Raw genomic sequence first — 22,870 nt, forward strand, 5'->3', positions numbered from 1 at the left:
TAATCTTTTTATTTAGCCAATAAAAGGTGTCATTTTGCTTGACTTTTCACTATGTTACTTACATAAAAGCCAGATCAAATGTTATTTAACTTAATTTATTTACTTACTTCCTACAGCGTAAAGTCACAAGTAGACTGCAGAGCTTCCTGTGTTTGATCTACACGGGCATGCTCAAAAAATACATGTAATGCCAAGAAAAGTGCCTGCTGACACTTTAGTACACAGGCAATGGTACGAGAATGCAGTTAAACTTTTTTTTTGGGTACATACACTGTCCAGATCTAAACACTAGCGTGGAGAGTCGCTTGCGTACTGAAGAGTCTATAGCATGACTTTACGCTGTAGGAAGATAAGTAAATAAATCAAGGTAAACAACATTCGATCTGGCTCTTATATACAAAGTACAGCGATGGCAGCTTCCACCTGCAGCGAAACGATTTAAGGTGCGACGGATCTACGAGATGGCGGCACGGTGGCGCAGTGGGTAGCGCTGCTGCCTCGCAGTTGGGAGACCTGGGGACCTGGTTTCGCTTCCTGGGTCCTCCCTGCGTGGAGTTTGCATGTTCTCCCCGTGTCTGCGTCGGTTTCCTCCGGGCGCTCCGGTTTCCTCCCACAGTCCAAAGACATGCAGGTTAGGTGGATTGGCGATTCTAAATTGGCCCTAGTGTGTGCTTGGTGTGTGGGTGTGTTTGTCCTGTGGTGGGTTGGCACCCTGCCCAGGATTGGTTCCCTGCCTTGTGCCCTGTGTTGGCTGGGATTGGCTCCAGCAGACCCCCGTGACCATGTGTTCGGATTCAGCGGGTTGGATAATGGATGGATGGATGGATGGATCTATGAGATTTTTCGTAGGCTCTGGTAATTCTAATGTTAAAACAGCAGAACACAAGATGCTGAACGAAGTCCCTGTGAACTCAAAGCTTTCATCAAGGGACCTCCAGGAAGCTCTTGCCACTGTTGATGTCAAGTTTGCTTTGCTAGTTTACCATTTAAACAAGGCCCAAGCCACATGCCTGAGCCAAATGGTTACGGGCAGAGGCACTATGACGTTCGTGCAGAAAATGACCTTATTCTTGCTATTAGTAAGCGTGTAGAAATAGCACGCATCAAAAAAATAATATTTAATAATAAGTTGTCAAAAACACCCACCATGCTACTGTTCCAAGTTGCGGTCATAAAATCCACTAGGAATGAAACAAACCCTTACCAGGCATGGGATCTGAAGAACCAGTTTCTAATATGTTTGGGGTCAAGGAGGAGCTGCTGCCAGGAGTTTTGGTGAAGGCCGGGGCATTGGGAGAGGCCGCTGGACAACTGACGGCTGAAAGGATACAGTAATAAATAGATTAGCAAAGGAAATAAAACCACACTACACTAGACTTAGAGACCATTAGCTGGACCTTCCCAGAGCGACTTCTGGCCACCCTTCGGGATTAAAGCTCGTTACACTCAAACTACCATTTGTCTGCCTGCATCATGGTCTCAATTCCCCCCCAGTGTAGTCACACTGCGCCCCTTTCCCCAGGTATTTTCCACTTTTTGCATAACATTCCTCACGTGCAATGGAAAAAACTAGTAACTGCCATTTTTTTCCCCCCAAAGTTTTTCTTAGTTTTTGGAGTTATTAGGCCTTTCCTGATGTTATAAGGTAGTGGGGATGGCCAAATGTGTCTTCATTCTGGTCATAACACGATGCAAAAGCTAGTAGGTACACAGCATCTCACATACTGCAAGACAAAAACCTAGCAACTCCACTGACCAATGAGGAAAGACCACCTACCAATGAAAATGTCGGATTATGATCATGTGATTTAAATGCTGCGATGTTGTTGGTTCGTGAAAAGAGAAAAAAAAAAGGAAAAACGGAAATCTAGAGGTCGTGAATTATAGGGGTGGCATCATTTTCTCGATTTGCCAAAACTTACACTCCAGCACTCACTCTCTCAGTCACCTCCAGTTTAGCCAGCAAGGTATCCTCAACATATTCTATAGCAGGGGGGTCGAACTCCGGGCCTGAAGGGCCACAGGTTGTCATTCTAACTATTTTTCCTAATTAGTGACCAGTTTTCACTGCTCATTAACTCCTTTTCCCTTCATTTTAATAGGATAGGTTAATTTAATAGGTTTTTAAAGATTCAGTCCTCTGAATTGATTTGTTTCTTTATTAAATGGCAGCCAATCAGAAATGAGATGTGAGACGAGCCGACAGATGACCAGCTAAACTGGAACATCAAACTCCAACGAATTTCACTCCAGCTAATCTCTTAATAAGAAGCCGATTCTTGTTGTTAATTAAGCCCGTTATTCAATTCCAGGCTTGTTGCTGCTCTCATTCTGCCACAGCAGACATTTCCAAAACTGTTGATTTTTGTGTTTTTTTCTAAGAATACCGTTCAAATGTTTTGGTGACCAGAGAGATCAGCCTTACTGAGACCACCTTCACCTTTCTTTATTTTCAGATGTTGTGTGATGGGCACAGGTCAGCTGGTCATGTGGCGGCTCGTATTGTGTCTCATTATTATTTGCCTGCTAATTAAGGAAAGAGAAATAACTAAGGGGCCTGAGTCACGTTAATTAAAACTAAGGGAAAATAATAAAACTGGTCACTAATGAAAAAGATGGTTAGAATGAAAACCTGCAGCCACTGCGGCCCTCCAGGAGCGGAGTTCGACACTTGTGTTCTATAGGGTGGCAGGATGGTCCCCCTGGTCAGTGTTGTTGAGCAAATGGAAAAAATCTGGTAACAGGTTAGCACTCACCTGGTTGAGGAACAAGCGGAGTGCCCTCAGTAGCCGGCACTGTGAAATCGGACTCCCAGATTGGAGAGTTTTCTCCATAAATCTCCTCCTCCAGCATGGACAGAAACCTAAATGGAAGAGACACGGTATGGATAATTCAATATAACCTGCACAGGAGATTACAGGTTTAGAACATGGGAAGCAATAAACCTCAGCTGCCAATAGGGCACCATTAGCTATGTGAGCACCTCAATGCAGAAAGTCAGAAGGTTGGTGGAAGATGGAAGGTATACATCAGGAGGTCCTCAATCACAATCCTGGAGGGCCACAGTGGCTGCAGGTTTTTGTTCTAACCCGGTTGCTTAATTAGAAAGCAATTCTTGCCAATAATTTAATTTCATGGCTTGTTAGTGCTTTAACTCTGCTATGTCAGCTCACTCTCATATCCTTGATTTTCTTCCCCTGTCTAAGGATATCATCCAAATGATTTGAAGGCTAAAATGGAGGAGTAATTCTCAGTCCTTCACTTTTTTCTCTTCACTTTCCTTCCAAGTATTTGATTAAACCCAATAGTGTATGATATTTACACACAGGTGTAAATGGTAACAAGCTAAATGGAGAACTGCTCTTTTGTCATTTGCATGTTGCTGCTAATTAGGAGCCATTAAAAACCAAGAAGAGCTGTTTAAGACTAAAATAAGCAATAAGGGTTCAAAATCTTAACAAGTGAGACAACTAAAATGAAGCAGAACAGTTTCTTATTAAGTAATTGGGGTGGAGCAAAAACCTGCAGCACTCCAGGACCATGATTGAGGACCCCCGGTATACAGTATAACTCACTTGGGGAAGTGCGTGAGGATAAGGGTGCGCTTTTCTGGGACCAGCTTGTCCTTCTCCACCCTGAACTTTTCCAGGAGCTGCCGACGTGTAACAGTGAAGATGGACTTGAGGAGGCTTCGACCAAAGACCTGGGTGGTCTCGTAGCGGGGGAGGCTGTCGCAGCTCTGAGGAACGTGGCAGTAGCACAACCATCTGGAAATTGTAACACGGGGAAATAAAAGATAGAGAAGATGTCACCATCATTCACATTTAAATACCAACAAGGGACAGATAATGGAAGAAAGACGGGGAAGGCGATCACCTTCTCCAGGGCAAAGTCAAATTTCCATAAGGCAGGGATACCCAAATTGATGAGGAAAGAAATCAAAAACAAGTATTTATAAAATGTAATCACAGCCTTTTATATTGTGTTTGCTTTCAGGAGATTTTCCTGTTCTGTTTAATTTATTAACATTTGGTAGGCCATCACTCTGCTACACACACTTTGTTTTTTCAGTTATCTATTCCTTCGCATAACAGTTTGACTGGGTATGCAAGTGTGTCTGGTTGCATGAATCACACAGTGCATGTGTCAGGGATGGATGGATGGATAGATAGATATGAAAGACACTGTATAACAGATAGATATGAAAGACACTGTATAACAGATAGATATGAAAGACACTGTATAACATAGATAGATAGATATGAAAGACACTGTATAACAGATAGATATGAAAGACACTGTATAACATGGATAGATAGATATGAAAGACACTGTATAACAGATAGATATGAAAGACACTGTATAATAGATAGATAGATAGATAGATAGATAGATAGATAGATAGATAGATAGATAGATAGATAGACAGATATGAAAGATACTGTATAACAGATAGATAGATAGATACCAAGGGGAAATTCACATACTCCAGCAGCAGCATACTGATAAAGAAAATATTACATTAAAGAGTGGTAACAATGCAGGTATAACGGACAATAACTTTGTATAATGTTAACGTTTACCCCCCCGGTGGAACTGAAGAGTCACATAGTGTGGGGGAGGAACGATCTCCTCAGTCTGTCAGTGGAGCAGGATGGTGACAGCAGTCTGTCGCTGAAGCTGCTCCTCTGTCTGGAGATGATCCTGTTTAGTGGATGCAGTGGATTCTCCATGATTGACAGGAGTCTGCTCAGCGCCCGTCGCTCTGCCACAGATGTCAAACTGTCCATCTCCATGCCTACAATAGAGCCTGCCTGCCTTCCTCACCAGATTGTCCAGGCGTGAGGCGTCCTTCTTCTTTATGCTGCCTCCCCAGCACACCACCGTGTAGAAGAGGGCGCTCGCCACAACCGTCTGATAGAACATCTGCAGCATCTTATTGCAGATGTTGAAGGACGCCAGACTTCTAAGGTAGTATAGTCAGCTCTGTCCTCTCTTGCACAGAGCTTCAGTATTGGCAGTCCAGTCCAGTTTATCATCCAGCTGCACTCCCAGGTATTTATAGGTCTGCATATTCCTTTACATGAGGGTTTTACCGAGTTGGTAAATAACTATGTATGTTTCCTACCTTCATATCAATCAGATACTACAAACGTTCTACAGCCTATCAGGTCTCAGTGTGAGTAGTCATGTTGAGCAAATCCTAACGAACAAATGCATTACAAAGTAAACATCAGCATGGAAAAATTAATTTGCATTAAAGGAACATGGGGGAGGACAGAAAGCTTTAGATTCATCAAAAATTCCAATCTACGGAACTCCACGTTGCACCCCAGGAACCAAGTTACCCAATCGCTTCTCTAACATTTCAGTCAATACTTACCACTCTGATGCTAATTCTTCTGATCATAAAACAGGTCATTACGATAGCAATTGAGGAGAAGAATTCATCATTGATTGCAGAATTACGGTATTTGAGGGTTCCCCAAGTCCGGTCCTGGAGGACCACCGTGGCTACAGGTTTTCATTCTAACCCTTTGTTTTTTTTAAATGAGTGCCCTGTTTTTGCTGCTAGTTAACTTCTTGTGAATTCATTTTAATTGAATTGCTTTTTTAAGATTTGTTCCCTGAATTTCTTCCTTGTTCCCCTGAATCGCTTCATTTCTTTCCTTAAATGGCACCCAAGCAGAAATGAAATGTGAAGTGAGTGAGCCAACAGAAGACCAACTAAGTCAGGACCTCAAACTCCAATCAATTTCACTCCAACCAGTTGCTTAATGAGGTGCTGAGTCTTGTTGTTCATTAAACTCGTTCTTTAATTTTGTGGCTTGTCGCTGCTCTCATTGTGCAATAGCAGACATTTCCGAAATTGTTGAGTTTCCCATTTCTAAGAGCACTGATAAAATGTTTTGAGGACCTGAGCAGATTGACATTCCTGAGACCCTCATCTATATTTTCAGATATTGTACGATTGACACCAGTTGTTGTGGCTCATTGTGTATCTCATTATTGTTAAGGAAAAACAAACAATTAAGGGGGCTGAGTCTTCAAGAGCAAGTCAATTAAAATGAATTCAAAAGAAGTTAATGAGCAACAAAAACAGGTCATTAATTAAGAAAAGGGTTAGAATGAAAACCTGCAGCCAATGGTGGTCCTCAAGGAATTTAGTTGGGGGACCCCCGCTCTAGACTGCCTCTTTTTGTTGCATGATTTGGCTCAAAAACTCATCAACATGTCTTCATCTTATAACATTTCCAATTTAGAATTTTTCCCATCCAGCCGTTTTAGCTCTGGACCATCCGACACACACCCATCACCGAGATATCAATGTTTTCTATATCAGGTGAACCCCAAAACGTAGAGATCAGTTGAACACGGGAGATCAACATTTTTGACGAATCTAAAGCTTTCGTTCCTCCCCCAGAGACGACAGGTTATGGTGTGGGAGGGCGCAAAACAAAAGAAAAGGACAGAGGGGAAGAGCTAGAAGGGTATTTGGTGGGGGGAGGGGGCTCTCAAAGAAGCAGCCAGACCCCCGGTTGCCTCCACTTTACGTCCACCCCACTTACCTGGTGTAGTTCACTTTATAGACAGCCACATCGTCATTCTGCGCACGTTGCCTGAACTGTGATGGCGTCTCTAGCTTCCAGTAATTGAGGCACAACAGGAACATTTTGGACAGCTCATACATCGTCTGCCGTTCTTTTGGAGGGAGGTGGCTGAATTTGTACTGGACGAAGTTTAAAACACCCTGGAGGAGACAAGTAAGGTCAGAGATGCCACAGGAGAGGCACGCAAGCCCATGAGAAGCTGGCAACTCGGCCAAGTGGTCATGGCTTTGGCTGTTAAATCATGCATTGCCATTTCCAAATGAGTGTGTGGTTCTGAGCGGGACACTTAAATCAAACATACAACTCAATGACAACAACAGTAACTGTCATCTAATTTCCAGCAGCCTCCCTTCCATTCCTTCTACTGTGCACAACGTGATAAGGCACACTTGGGGACGTTTCAGCAGCACTCTGTCATGATGATCCGGACTTGGTCTTATTTTTATTCATTTATTATTTTACAGCCGTGGTTCCCATACTCGGGCCTGGGGACCCCTAGTGCTGCAGGTTTTTGTTCCAACCAGATTCATAATCAGTGATAACTGAACTCGTTTAGTTAGCTTATTCTGCGCTCAGAAAAGCACAGCGGTATGATTTTTACATTAGAAGACATTTAGAAATATTTTTCTTTTGCTATAGTTTTAAAAGTCTTTTTTGTTGTTTTCCTATTATTCTGTGTGGTATGCTCCCTTCACTGTATCCCAATGATGACAATTAAAAACAATCAAAGCACACATTTGGGAGGGAGAACAACACTACATGATGAAAGGCTGCAACTACTTCAGCATCAGACCCACTAATCTACTTATATAATACGCTGCCATGGTTGCCCGTTTGTCTGTCCAGGATTTTAAATCACCTGTAGCTCGAAAACTGTTTGAACTATACACTGGTCTACAAAAAAAATATTTTTTGCTTGCTTCTGGGAACTTCAGAGCAGCTCTTTATTAAATTTTTTAATCGGAATTAAGCTAGCACGTCAGGTTTTTGAAATACACATCATTGATGTTTTGACACTTTTGAATCTATATATATAAAATCCCTATGTGCGTCCAGGTGTCCGTGTGTGGGTGTCTCCTGGTGAAGTGCGCATGCGCAGGACACGGTGCGATTCGCTATATTACTGTCAGAGAAAGTTACAGGCGTTTTACGGAAATACAAACCAGTATTACTGCGAGAGGAAATTAAAGGTACACAATACCGTGACGCATATTACAGCCACATACAAGCCAGTATTACTGTTGGAGGAGATTAAAGGCATATTACCGACGCGCACGCCTGTATTACCGCCAGAGAAAATTAAAGGTATATTACGGACGTACAAGCCAGCGGACGTACAAGACGGTATCCTTCAATAAGGGCGCGCACAGGCATCCTTCAATAAGGGCGAGCACAAAAAGGCGAGCCTCAAAAGGACGACCTCAATTGGGCGCAGCGAATAAAGGCGCGCGTAAATAAAGATCTGCACCTTTGTTGCTCTTCACATATTCCAGAGCCATTTGAACTAAACTATCTACGAACGCCTTTATTCGCCTCGCTCAATTGAGGTCGCCCTTTTGAAGCTCGCCTTTTTGTGCGCGCCCTTATTGAATAGACCCGTACAAGACAGTATTACTGTCACAGAAAATTAAAGACACACAATACACGGCGGCAGCCCACGAAGAACGGTCAGCTCAGCAAGTAAACATCAACAAAAGAAAGGCTGAAAGAAAGAAAAATATGACCAACAAAAAGAATGAGGTCAAAGTCCCTTGCCATTTAATACAGACTGTTCCTACTAATGTTTGTGCACTACTGTTCTAGCGCCCGTTATTGTAACGGGCTAAATGACTAGTATCAATATAATATACCAAGACGATATCTGGAATTTGGACTCTGTCCCACCAAAATTGTTTTGAAGTGTTTATTCTGAAAACAAACCAGAAGACGATACCAGAGACACGTTAAAGCATATTTATGTCAATTTACCTCAATATAAAAGTGAGGTCAGCGTGCCCAAAAATGTTGGAGGCACTTGTACTGCACATCCATCTCTCTTTGCAAGAACCAACAGTAGTCACCCATCATGCTTGGAGGGAATTTTTCCCCAATATCAGTTTTCCATCACCTTTACATCCCGATGAAATCTTACCCCATGCTCATCTCTGACATCACTTAGATTTGGTGGAAAAAAGTCGAGACGAGAATGTAAAAAATGCGTCTTCAGTGAAATTCGGCTCCCGTAAGCTAATATACTTTCAGCAGGTTCTCCACAAGCTCAGTATAATTCTCTGCTCCGTGACTGTCAAGAAAATTCTGGACAACCTGCATGAATGAGGGTGCTGATTCAGTGGGCTTCAGTTTCTTTTTGTACTCATCGTCAAGCTTCAGTTCACGGATTTCAGGGCCAACAAAAACACCTTCCTTAGTTTTGGCTTCACTTTCCTCGAGACCAAACTTATTTCTTAAATGCTGAAACACATCGCCTTTACTGTCCAGTCACCCTAGTTGTCCAAGACCTGGAACAACATAAATAAAAAATGGGACGTGCTGCTCGACGAAAACGGTTTTCAGATTTGGAGTCCGCAAGTGAAATTTGTTAAAGTAAAGGTGAAAGAATCCCAGTAGCAAAATGCTTGTTGAGCAGTGCCACTGACCTGAAATCTGGTATTCATATATTACGTGACGTCTACTATCCGCGTTCAGGGTGATGATTGACCTCCAAGGTTATTCCACTTGTTATTTTTAATTTTATTGTAGAATCAACTCATCGGCTGTGTGGCGCATGCATAAGGGCGCCGTTCTCATTCCCTACTACCTTCGCCGTCACTTCCCCTACCTCTTCATATCTTAAATCATTCTTGAGGCAGATTGAAGACTTAAGTGAAAAATTAAGGAAAACATACTAAGTAATTGCAACACAAAGTCTGACTTAATCAGTTTTAACGTGAAAAGATGCTGATGAAAGAAGAGAATCAGTGGGCTGATAGGGTGGAGACAACAAGAGCCGCTCAGGAAACAGCAAGCGCATCAACATTTGAGCAAACGAGTAATAAACGTAAAGAGAAAAAGAATGAAGACTAGGAATGCTCAAGTCAAGCGTAATGTGCACTGTGCCATTACTGGTTAGTCAATAAAAGAAATCAGGATGAACAAGTAAAAAAAAAAAAGATGTAATCAATCATCTTACATTTTGCCTGAAGAAGGGGCCTGAGTTGCCTCAAAAGCTTTTTAGTTAGCCAATAAAAGGTGTCATCACACTTTTGTAATTATTTCATTAACGCAGAAACTGGGAAATAACAGCTCACTTAATAAGGCTAAAGGTCCAATTAGAAACAGAAGTTGGTTGGAACAAAAACCTGCAGGCCAAGGGGGTCCCCAGGACAGAGTTTGGGAACTGCTGCTTTACAGCGCTCCTTGACCTCCAAAAATAATGACGGCAGCGTTTTGGGGGGTTTTAGAGGTCAAGGAATTTAACGATCTGGTGTGTTTTTTTGATTTAGGACATTATGAAATCATATAGCATGCAGGCTCATACAACATGCAAGACAGTAACATTTGTCAAAAGTAAATAGTTTTTGCTGATTTGATATGTTAAACAATTGCTTTGTGTTCTTTTTTAAAAAAAGTTATTTTCTGGAAAAATATTCACTCCTGGGAGAAAAGAAACAAAAAAAAATTAGTCCTAAAAGAGTTATTGACAGTGAAAGCCATTATTGATGCAGTGCTGCAAGGAAAATGAATGTTTGAAGAGAGCAGAGTTTCATTTATCACACAGTCATTGCTGCCACCTAATGGACAAAACCAAAACAATACATGCTTGACATTTAACCTCCCATCCCTGGATGTCGACTTCAGTGTAACCTGCTCATCCACGACAATTCTCAAGTAGCCAGTCATCAAGACACGTTACCTGTTCTATGTTTGGCTTCTCAAATGGAGGGCTGCCGAGGGATCCCTCCACAATGGGCCGGCTCATCTGCAGGATGCATTTTCTTAGCAGCTGTCCAAATGAAAACCCGGAAAGAACAGTTACTAGATAGATATAGATAGATAGACAATAATAATACATGTTATTAGATAGATAGATAGATAGATAGATAGATAGATAGATAGATAGATAGATAGATAGATAGATAGATAGATAGATAGATAGATAGATAGATAGATAGATAGATAGATAGATAGATAGATAGATAGATAGATAGATAGATAGATAGATAGATAGATAGATAGATAGATAGATAGAGAGAGAGAGAGAGAGAGAGAGAGAGAGAGAGATAGATAGATAGATAGATAGATAGATAGATAGATAGATAGATAGATAGATAGATATGAGAGGCACTATATGATAGATAGACAGTTTGTGAACCCTTTAGAATTTTCTATATTTCTGCATAAATATGACCTAAAACATCATCAGACTTTCACTCAAGTCCTAAAAGTAGATAAAGAGAAACCAGTTAAACAAATGAGACAAAAATATTATACTCGGTCATTTATTTATTAAGGAAAATGATTGAATATTACATATTTGTGAGTGGCAAAAGTATGTGACCCTCTAGGATTATCAGTTAGTTTGAAGGTGGAATTCAAGTCCGGTGGGATGACAATCAGGTGTGAGTGGGCACCCTGTGTTATTTAAAGAACAGGATCTATCAAAGTCTGCTCTTCACAACACACGTTTGTGGAAGTGTATCATGGCACAAACAAAGGAGATTTCTGAGGACCTCAGAAAAAGAGTTGTTGATGCTCATCAGGCTGGAAAAGGTTACAAAACCATCTCGAAAGAGTTTGGACTCCACCAATCCACAGTCAGACAGATTGGGTACCAATGGAGGAAATTCAAGACCACTGTTACCCTCCCCAAGAGTGGTCAACCAACAGAGATCACTCCAAGAGCAAGGCATGTAACAGTCGGCGAGGTCACAAAGGACCCCAGGGTAACTTCTAAGCAACTGAAGGCCTCTCTCACATTGGCTCATGTTCATGATTCCACCATCAGGAGAACACTGAACAACAATGGTGTTCAGGGTCGCAAGGAGAAAGCCATTGCTCTCCAAAAAAAAACATTGCTGCTCGTCTGCAGTTTGCTAAAGATCACGTGGACAAACCAGAAGGCTATTGGAAGAATGTTTTGTGGACGGATGAGACCAAAATAGAACTTTTTGGTTTAAATGAAAAGCGTTATGTTTGGAGAAAGGAAAACACTGCATTCCGGCATAAGAATCTTATCCCATCTGTAAAACATGGTGGTGGTAGTATCATGGTTTGGGCCTGTCGTGCTGCATCTGGGCCAGGACGGCTTGCCTTTACTGATGGAACAATGAATTCTGAATTATATCAGAGAATTGTAAAGGAAAATGTCAGGACATCTGTCCATGAACTGAATCTCAAGAGAAGGTGGGTCATGCAGCAAGACAGCGACCCTAAGCGCACAAGTCGTTCTACCAAAGAATGGATAAAGAAGAATAAAGTGAATGTTTTGGAATGGCCAAGTCAAAGTCCTGACCTTAATCCAATCGAAATGTTGTGGAAGGACCTGAAGCGAGCAGTTAATGTGAGGAAACCCACCAACATCCCAGAGTTGAAGCTGTTCTGCACGGAGGAATGGGCTAAAATGGGCCGGTGTTCAGGACTGATCAACAGTTACCGGAAACGTTTAGTTGCAGCTATCTATGCAAAGGGGGAATCACACCAGATACTGAAAGCAAAGGTTCACATACTTTTGCCACTCACGAATACGTAATATTCCATCATTTTCCTTAATAAATAAATGACCAAGTATAATATTTTTGTCTCATTTGTTTAACTGGTTTCTCTTTATCTACTTTTAGGACTTGAGTGAAAATCTGATGATGTTTTAGGTCATATTTATGCAGAAATATAGAAACTTCTAAAGGGTTCACAAACTTTCAAGCACAACTGTAGATAGACAGACAGACAGACATGAAAGGCACTATATGACAGACAGACAGACGGCTCCCGTTACCTTGAAAAGGTAAAAGTAGACCTGCTTGGTGTCCGTATCTTCCTCCTTGTGGACGGACATGAAGAGGTTCTCCACATCCACCACCATTCCCAGGAGCCGGTTGATCTCATCTTCAGAGACATTGCCCAGGTGAGAAACATGGTCCGCTGAGGAGTGAAAATGAGGCAGGAGTCAGGGGGGAAACAAAGCATGGACACCAATTAGCAGAAATACAAAAGGCGGGTGGCGATTGCGAGAGCTAAATGAATTTGAAAGTCAAGTGGCAACTATGCCCTCGCATGGCCACATGGATTTCAAAGAAATTCTAGTGGAATGTGAAGGTTGGAAGAATTAAAAAAAAAATTAAAAGAAATTCTAGTGGCGTCCTATCATGGACACAGACAAATAAAAATCAAACTTCAAGAAATAAATAAATAAATCAAGGTAAACGGGTAAATAACATTCGATCTGGCTTTTATATACAAAGTACAGCGACAACAAAAGCGCGACGTGCCTTCTTTCTCCGATGTAGAACCCTCATCATCCTCATCTGAGTTCACCTCTGCTATAGCGTGTCTTTATGTGAGAACAGCAGTGTCAAGTACAACCTTTACAAGTACCATAAATTTACAGCGGCTGTTACAGACTCAAATCAAATGTATGTTTTTGTTCTATAATAGTAAGAATAAGAGCATCTCACTTCTCAAAACGGCGCCCTGTGCTGGCTGGGATTGGCTCCAGCGGACCCCCATGACCCAGTGTTAGGATATAGAGTTGGACAATGACTGACTGACTGAATGACTTCTCAAAACAGAGGCGTCCGGGATCGAACCAGTGACCTTTTGATTACCAGTCAGCAGTTCTTACTGCTGCACCACCAAAGCGGTCGTATTAAATTCGTTTCAATGCCGCACCCTAACGCGAGTTCTTTTTCTGCAGTTATATTTTTGAATACAAGCGCACTTGTTTTGTTACATCTGTGTCTTTTGTAAAAGTGTCTATTTGATTTTTGGACTTCAGGATTCACACATTATACACTTCATGTCTACATTTTGTTAATTATTACTAAAACATGAAAAACGTTTGTTTTAACGATGTGTTTACATAGACTGTTGTAGATACGGAACACACATGAAATGCATGTGTTCCAAATAACGATATGTTATTTACTCAATACAACTCGAGGTGTCTCACTCCCAGATAATTAAGGCTTGAGGTGGGAGAACTTTTTGCCCTTTCTGCGGCAATGAGGGGGATGTGATAGTAGGCTGCTGGCTGCTTGGGCTTATCGACACATTTACAAGACAAAAGACGCTGACGGAGAGGTGCGAACAGATTTAAGGTGGGCCAGAATTACAAGTCTTTTCATAATAATAATAATAATAATAATAATTCATTACATTTATATAGCGCTTTTCTCAGTACTCACAGCGCTATCCACACAGGGAGGAACTGGGAAGCGAACCCACAATCTTCCACAGTCTCCTTACTGCGAAGCAGCAGCACTACCACTGCGCCACCTGTGATGACTTTGGCTTTGGTAATTCTAATGTTAATGCAGTGATGAGGAACAGCGAGTAAAATGAAGGCATCAGGATTTATGTAGTGGAAGAACGTGAAAGTTTGCGTGTGCACAGATTCCTGCATTTGGATTTTTCTGTGTGTACGCACATTCCCGCTTTTGTGCTTACGCCATGTTATAGTGTGAGTTCTACGCACGACGTTATACATGAGGCCCCAGGACTCTAAAGACTTGGACCTTTGTGCTTTTGCAGAGATACTGGGAGCGCCACACACCCTTCTCCAGCGACCTCATGACCTTCCCATGGTGTTAGGTGGGCATCTCCTTGACCTGGTCCAGCCGCTTGGGTCTTCAACAAAGAGCCAGACCACCCTTGGGAAATCATCCCACATGGCCGTAGTGCCGTAACTGATGCTCCCTCACAATGCAGGTCATGTGCCTCATTCAGGACTCCGTGAGCAACACAAAGTCAAACCAGCGGGACCCAAGGATTCTCTGAAAATACACGAAAGGAGTCCAGTCCTCATCTCAGGTCACTGGGTAGCATTCATGTCTCACAAACAGGGAGCACCAGGACTCGAAAGACTTGGACCTTCGTCCTTGTGCAGAGATATTAGGAACGCCACACCCCCATGCTCTCCCAATCCGTCTACTGACTTCATAGGAAGAGTCACCAGAGACATGAATGACACTGCCAAGGTAAGTACACCTCTCGACTCTCTCTGCAGACAGACATACTTGCTGATGGCTGTGCCCAAAAGGATCATGGGTTTTTATCATGGACAATCGCAAGCCCAGACACTCAGACTTCTCGCTCAGTCTCTCGAGAGCCCTAACTGAACATTTTATTTTTAGAAATGATGTGTAGTCAGATATATGAAAGGTTGATGTCCCATCCAAGGAGGAAGCTTGTCTTGTGCCCAAGTGCAGCAGTTAATGGGCACCAACTCTCAGCAACTCTAAAGTAAATATGCTGGTCAAACGGACAGCTATAGCCGTGTGCACAACAAGCTGTGGATAAATGCAAAGCGTCTGTTCCATTATTGTTGCTGCATAGGGTGCAGTATTAGAAAAAGCAAAGAATTGCACCAGTCAGTCGATTGGTCACAACGTCTCAGGAGCAATTAATTCCACCTCTCTTTTATAAAAAAAAAATCTTTGGGAGGGAGACGAAACGTGATCTTCTCGGAAGACAAGTTGAAGTCCCGTGAGAGACACTTTAACTTGCTCCCAGCTCTTTAAACAATGACAAGCAAAACTCGCAGCCCGCCAGCAGCAGAAAGCCAGCAGATGATCCGACCGCTTCTCCTTAGCGTGTGATCAGCCACCACCCCCCCCCCAACCCACCCACTTTCACAACGCAAGCAGCACAGAAATGAAGTGGCAAAAGGACAGCTACTGTACAGGCTTTAAAATGATCGACGGGCAGCGCAACAGCAGAAGGACAGCAGATGATCCGACAGCACCTCCTTAGCGTGCGTTCAGCCGCCCCCCCCTCCCCTTTCACAATGCAAGCAATGTTATACGTCCTGCGAAACAGAGATTTAACCACGCCCGGGGCCGGACGTTGTTTTTACACCGTCACGCGAGACAAGGCAGTGAGTGTTTCCTTAAGAGGCATTAGCTCTCTGGAAATGTGTTCTTTTCCATTGCGGCGTTTTAATTAACCTGAATTTAAATAATTATAAATAAAAAAGGTATTATCTCCCTCCAGCATGCAATAAGACGGTTTACAAGATTGCACAAGAAGTAAAAAGGATAATGTAGCTCTTTATTGACGGGTTCAAGTGGTATTACAAACGGGAAGCTTAGGACAGACATATCAAGCATGTGGGAGACTTGACCTACGCCGTCTGCTATCTTTCGTTGCCACGCTGAAAGGATTTTAACCGGACAGAAGACATACTCTTCCACCTGGCAGCTTCAAAGTGTTGACCGTAGATCCATCCTTATATTTGGGTTCCTCCATGTGCAGGTTCTTGGCTCTGGATCCAAACAAGGGCAGGAAAGGACTCAAACCCCACCTTCAAAAATACAGGAATGGCACAATGCCTACATACAGTTCTCATTCTCCCAACAAGGCAAGAGAATGGTGTGCTGACAGAAGACAGAAATATACTGGTCTGTCTTTAGGCTGACTATTCAATTCTCCAGTTGTCCTTTGGCTCGGCAATTCTAAATGCTGCTGCTGTGCCCCTGTGTGCCATACTTGGTTGGCCTGTATGAATGAGTCCATAACAGTGGGCACAGAGAACAGTGACATTAAACTTAATAAAACATAGTATAACAGTGAGCCATCTTTTAAAACAAGTCCACGGACATCTAAACTAGCAGTTGTTGGATTGCTTTTAGTAGACACGCATCATGTGCTCCCAGCTCTTAAAACGATGACAAGCAAAACACGCAGCTCACCAGCAGCAGAACGCCAGCAGATGATCCGATCGCTTCTCCTTAGCGTGCATTCAGCCACCATAATCCTAACCCTCCCACTCCCCCTTCACAACGCGAGCGGCAGAGACATGACGTGGCAAAACGACAGCTGCTGTACAGGCTTTGAAATGATCGGGCAGTGAGACAAACAGATGATCCGACGGCATCTCCTTAACATGCGTTTAGCCGCCCAAACTTCACAACGCAAGTGGCAGCGTTACACGTCTTGTGAGCAAGAGATGTAACTACGCACGGGGCCGGAAATAAAGGACAAGTGTTATTTTTACAATTATAAAGTAAAAGTGAAAATAATGCATATGTAACAATTCCCATGAAAATAACAATCTCTTTAAATTGTATATCCGGTAAACCAAACCCGGGGGTGGGTGGGTGAAGCGAGCAGGGAGCAGAGCCCCCTAGTAATGCAATAACAACGGCTTTGCTTTGCCTTGAATGCACGGTGAGATTTTCCTGCTTTAAGTTAAACTGCGTGGGATTGTTAAGTAATAGGCGAGATACCGAAATTCAAGCCCTGTGAATGCTGCTGGACTCCACGTCACATGAACTGCTGCACAGCCACCTGGGACTACACAGGTAACTAAAACATGGGCTTGAAGCTCAGCGCCATCCCCGTAGCACAGACTGGCATTCTTACCCAGGGCATGGCCACAGCTCCGGCACGGCTCCGACAGGCTAGCTGCCTGCTGCTGCAGCTCCATTCGGGGGGCAGTGGGAGGGTTTGGGTTCTTCCAGCCGTTGCATTTGCAGGAGTCATTGGCCTACGAAAACAAGAAGCGAAAAAACATGTTTTAATGGTCTTGTTTTATAGATATGTTTGTAAGATGGCACATGAGATTTTACATGAATAAGACATGCAGCTTGGGCATCTTCAAAAAACTGCTCAACAAGAATTTTTTTCCTAAGGATGGTGACGGCTATTCTAAACAAACAGTCGTGGCCAAAAGTTTCAAGAATGACACAAATATGAATTTTCACAAAGTTTGCTGCATCAGTTTTTATGATGGCCATTTACATCGACTCCAGAATGTTCTGAAGAGCGATCAGATGAATTGCAATTAATTACAAAGTCCCTCTTTGCCATGAAAATCAACTGCCCTGCCACCAAAGGACCTGCTGATGTCATCTCAGTGATCCTCTCATTCACACGGGTGAGAGGGTCGAGGAGGACAAGGCTGGTGGTCACTCTGTCATGCTGACTGAGTTAGGATAGAGAGGTGAAGAAGGCTTCAGGGCAGGCACCAGGACCGTCTCCTAAAGTTGATTTGGGGTACCACCAGGGCAGAACTTGCTCAGGAATGGCAGCAGGAAGGTAGGAGTGAGGTGAAGACTTTTGGAGGATGACGTGGTGGGTGTCAAGAAGGGCAGCAAAGGCGGCAAGAAAAACATCAGGGACAGACTGATATTCTGGGATTGGACTGCTGGGGTCAAGTCGTTTTCTCGGATGAATCCCGTTTCTGATCCGGAAAAAAGTAAAGGTGGGCGACGCTACCATCAGTCCTGTGTCATGCCAACAGTAAAGCATCCTGAGACCCTTCATGTCAGCCAAGGCAGTGGGCTCACTCACAATTTGGCCTAAGAACACAGCCATGAATAAAGAATTGGACCCAAACATCCTCCGAGAGCAACTTCTGCCAACCATCCAAGAACAGTTCGGTGACCGACATGATGGAGCACCGGGCCATAAGGCAAAAGTGAGAACAAAGGGGGCTTGAGGAAAAAAACATCAAACTTTTGGGTCCATGTCCAGGAGACTCCCCAGACTTTTAATCCCATTGAGAACTTATGGTCAAGAGGATGGGTGGACAAACAAAAACCCATCAATTCTGATTCTGCAAGAATGGGCTGCCATCAGTCAGGATTGGGCCCAGAAGTTGATTTCCAGCCTGCCAGGGTGAATTGCAGAGGTCTTGAAAAAGAAAGAAGGGCCAACACTGTAAATATGGACTCTTTGTATAAACTTCATGTCATTGTCACTTCTGAACTGCTTGTCATTCTACTTCAGTACACCAGAGGAACATCTGACACAAAGATCTAAAAACACTGAAGCAGCAGACTTTGTGGAAACCAACACTTGGGTCATTCTCAGAACTTTTGGCCACGACTGTACTTTTCTAATGTTGAAAATATGAAGTTAAGATTTCTTTTTTTTCTGTCATACGACTAGATAAGTGAAATGTGGATTGAGCAACACAAGTAACATGGGTGGTCTTTTCCCACCCCTGGATGTTTTTCACATCATTTACAGTGTTGGTTACCAGCAGCTTCTATCATATCATAAATGTTTTTCTGTCCACTCTAGAGTTGAATGGTATATTAGTACTGAAAAAGAAACAAAAAAAAACGCACATTTTTAAACCGCTACAGTAGCAGTATTTTCAGTACCGGAATTAGGGTTCAAAGACCCCGTGTTCTGCTCTTTGTTCTTCCTCTCTCAGACACGCTGGAGTTCTACGGGGTAACTCTGCACCAACCTCCTCACCTCACAATTCAAAGGAGAGCTGCCCCCTGAGCTGATGCGGAGTATGGTGAAGCAGGGAGTCCCACCATGATGTGGCACACCAAGAAGCTGGCATGCAATAGTGACGCACAACAGAGAGACTGGAGTGAGATGGGCAGGGGGGTCTGGGGAGTTAGGTGTATAATTTGTTTTGGTACCTATTTTGAGGTCCAGAAGCTGACATTGATACCCCAAAGCCAAAATTTGACTTCAGATCCAACATCACTCCAATCTGCATGGAAAACATCACTTAAGATATTCCTTGGCTACCACTACAAACTAAATGGGTGTGCCCGTCCATCCTCTTCCGCTTACCCGAGGTTGGGTTGCGGGGGCAGCAGCTTCAGCAGAGATGCCCAGACTTCCCTCTCCCCGGCCACTTCTTCTAGCTCTTCCGGGGGAATCCCGAGGCATTCCCAGGCCAGCCGAGAGACATAGTCCCTCCAGTGTGTCCTAGGTCTTCCCCGGGGCCTCCTCCCGGTTAGACGTGCCCGGAAACACCTCACCAGGGAGGCGTCCAGGAGGCATCCTGATCAGATGCCCGAGCCACCTCATCTGACTCCTCTCGATGCGGAGGAGCAGCGACTCTACTCTGAGCTTCTCACCCTATTTTTAAGGGAGAGCCCAGACACCCTGCGGAGGAAACTCATTTCAGCCGCTTGTATTCGCAATCTCGTTCTTTTGGTCACTACCCATAGCTCATGACCATAGGTGAGGGTAGGAACGTAGATCGACTGGTAAATTGAGAGCTTTGCCTTACGGCTCAGCTCCTTTTTCACCACGACAGACCGATGCAGAGCCCTTATCACTGTGGACGCCGCACCGATCCGCCTGTCGTAAATGGGTGTGTAACATATAAAAAAAAAAATTTTGGGTGAAGTATTCCTTTAAATTCAAATTGTGAAAGTACTGCCCCAGAATCCCAAAAATTTCGAAAACCTGGGCCAAACAAATCTCCAAACAGATCCTATTTTGGGACGTTCACCGTAAAGGTTCCCTCTAGAACTCTCAAGTGGATTGAACTTTTGGGAACTCACTGCATTGCCCTGCAGAACCGGGCTTATTTATTTTTAAAGGCGTATGTGCGCCGACATTCCTAGTCAAGTGAAGCACATTCTCTGTGTGTCCGTGGCGGATATGGGTGCAAAAAAAAAAAAATTGTTCGGAATTGGTGCACAAAGTGGCAGCTTTCATTGAAGGAGCCCCAATGTCAACATCAGGAGTCTGCGCTTGAAGTGTCCACTGTAGTGATTGATGACCAAGGAGCGACGCACCAATCAAAACATGGCACTCGCTAGACCCCGCCCACTCAAATTTTGATGGGTGGAAACGACAGTTTTCATTTGAAGGCATATTACATGCTGTGTGCCTGTCACTGAAATAAATGAAAAAATAAATATATAAAGAAATAAGCAACAAAAAAAAAAAAAAATCACATTATGCTGTTAGATTACTGCATTTTTATTCACTGTCGCACTGCACAATGCATTCATTTGTATATTTATCTTGGTCCAAAATAATCCTCCATAACCCTCTCTCTGCCTGTCAGTAGTCAGCAACTTCATCAGATCCTTTAGCAGGACTGGCATAACACTGAACCGGGGCACACTCAGAGGTGGGCAGTCAAACAAGATACTGATAGGTAGATAGATAAGAGGCAGCCCATCTATTATATAGTCCCTTACAGAGCTATCTATCATATAGTGCCTTTCACATCGATCTGTTATATACAACAACTTTTATATAGCACATTTTCATACAAAATGTAGCTCAAACTGCTTTACATAATAAAGAAAAGAAAAATAAAAGACAAAATACAAAATTAAAATAAGATAACATTAGTTAACATAGAAAAGGAGTAAGGTCCGATGGCCAGAAAAAACAAAAAAAACTCCAGAAAGCTGGAGAAAAAAAATAAAATCTGTAGGGTACCTTCAATTCCTCATATCTATTTGTTATATTGTGTCTTTTATGCCTCATATCTATCTATCTATTATATAGTGCCTTTCACATCTAGATAGATAGATAGATACTTTATTAATCCATCATATAGTGCCTTTCACATATATCTGTTATATAGTGCCTTCACTTCCTCATATCTATTTGTTATATTGTGTCTTTCATGCCTCATATCTATCTATCTATTATATAGTGCCTTTCACATCTAGATAGATAGATACTTTATTAATCCATCATATAGTGCCTTTCACATATATCTGTTATATAGTGCCTTCACTTCCTCATATCTATTTGTTATATTGTGTCTTTCATGCCTCATATCTATCTATTATATAGTGCCTTTCACATCTAGATAGATAGATAGATACTTTATTAATCCATCATATAGTGCCTTTCACATATATCTGTTATATAGTGCCTTCACTTCCTCATATCTGTTATATTGTGTCTTTCATGCCTCATATCTATCTATTATATAGTGCCTTTCACATCTAGATACTTTATTAATCCATCATATAGTGCCTTTCACATATATCTGTTATATAGTGCCTTCACTTCCTCATATCTATTTGTTATATTGTGTCTTTCATGCCTCATATCTATCTATTATATAGTGCCTTTCACATCTAGATAGATAGATACTTTATTAATCCATCATATAGTGCCTTTCACATATATTTGTTATATAGTGCCTTCACTTCCTCATATCTATTTGTTATATTGTGTCATGCGTTTTTATTCACTGTCGCACTGCACAATGCATTTATTTGTATATTTAACTTGGTCCAAAATAATCCTCCATAACCCTCTCTCTGCCTGTCAGTAGTCAGCAACTTCATAAGACCCTTTAGCAGGACTGGCATAACACTGGACCAGGGCACACTCAGAGGTGGGCAGTCAAACAAGATACTGATGGGCTACCAGGACCCCTGTTGTGGATGGTCACAGCTGGCATTATTTTCCTGGTGCCCCGTTTTTATTCTCACGTGTTTCTTGTTGTTTCAACAATGATTGCTGAAATTTCATTCCAAGAACTTGTGGTGCCTTTATATTTACCATTACTGCATTTGCTTTTCTGCTCACAGAACCCTACAGTCTCCTTCAGCTTAAAGCCATTTCCTCCACACCTGACACCATAGTTTCACCGACCCCATCAGCGTGTGGCTTTTGTGCTCATCCCAGCCTTAACGCCCCAGGGAGACGCCACTAGACCGCCAGCATCACCGCTAGCAGACCCTCTTCTGTCCCATACGTGGAACTCCCGCACTCCGAAGAGCCTGTAGCTACGGCTGTTACCCGCGACCGCACCTTAAGTACTCGACTCGCAGAGCCCACCTTGCAAGCAGAGAACACCCCCAGCTTCTCCAGCTTCTTGGCTCGCGGGAAGGCTCGGACTTGCGCTTTCTTCTGGCTCGCACGTTGTTGTTGGCTGAGACCAGGCCTGGCAGGGTCGCTGCTCCCCGTCCCACTTCCGGACCCGGGTCCCGAGCTGCAATTTGGGGTCGACCCGGCTACATTACCGGACGGTGGCACCTGAAACCGTGGCTGCGAGGAAGCCTGAACCGCCGGGTCCGCCATGGCAACCACTCTGCACACCGTGGGTGCCAATAAAGTTTGTTGTTGAGGGCCTTGCACATGCGCGTGCGCTTGGAATTTTAAATAAAGATGATTGAGCGCGGAGATTTATGGGAAATGCAGTGCCGCTGTGGGGGATGACGGGGGGCGTTAAGATTGAAAAAATCGAAATGACACACTTTTGAAAGCTTATTAAGCGTGAAGAATAACATGCAATAAGATATATACAATAAACTTTTAATAACGTTAGTTTTTACAAACAGTGCAGGGTTTAAAGGTCCGTGTTGTCAAATTACAAACACCAG

At 43.0% G+C, this 22,870-nt stretch overlaps 1 protein-coding gene across 1 annotated transcript in view; it reads right to left on the bottom strand.

The window, feature by feature from the left end:
* Positions 1–22,610, bottom strand: part of kat2a (K(lysine) acetyltransferase 2A) — a 63,259-nt gene extending 40,649 nt beyond the window's left edge. The window contains 8 exon segments of the mRNA XM_051918836.1: positions 1,205–1,318; positions 2,757–2,863; positions 3,576–3,767; positions 6,570–6,751; positions 10,504–10,593; positions 12,583–12,728; positions 17,169–17,292; positions 22,326–22,610. Of these exon segments, the coding sequence (XP_051774796.1) occupies positions 1,205–1,318; positions 2,757–2,863; positions 3,576–3,767; positions 6,570–6,751; positions 10,504–10,593; positions 12,583–12,728; positions 17,169–17,292; positions 22,326–22,568 (1,198 nt within the window). The 5' untranslated portion in view covers positions 22,569–22,610.
* Positions 22,611–22,870: the final 260 nt, after the last annotated feature.

This window comes from Erpetoichthys calabaricus, chromosome 14, assembly GCF_900747795.2.
Source record: "Erpetoichthys calabaricus chromosome 14, fErpCal1.3, whole genome shotgun sequence".
NCBI classification, from domain to species: domain Eukaryota; kingdom Metazoa; phylum Chordata; class Cladistia; order Polypteriformes; family Polypteridae; genus Erpetoichthys; species Erpetoichthys calabaricus.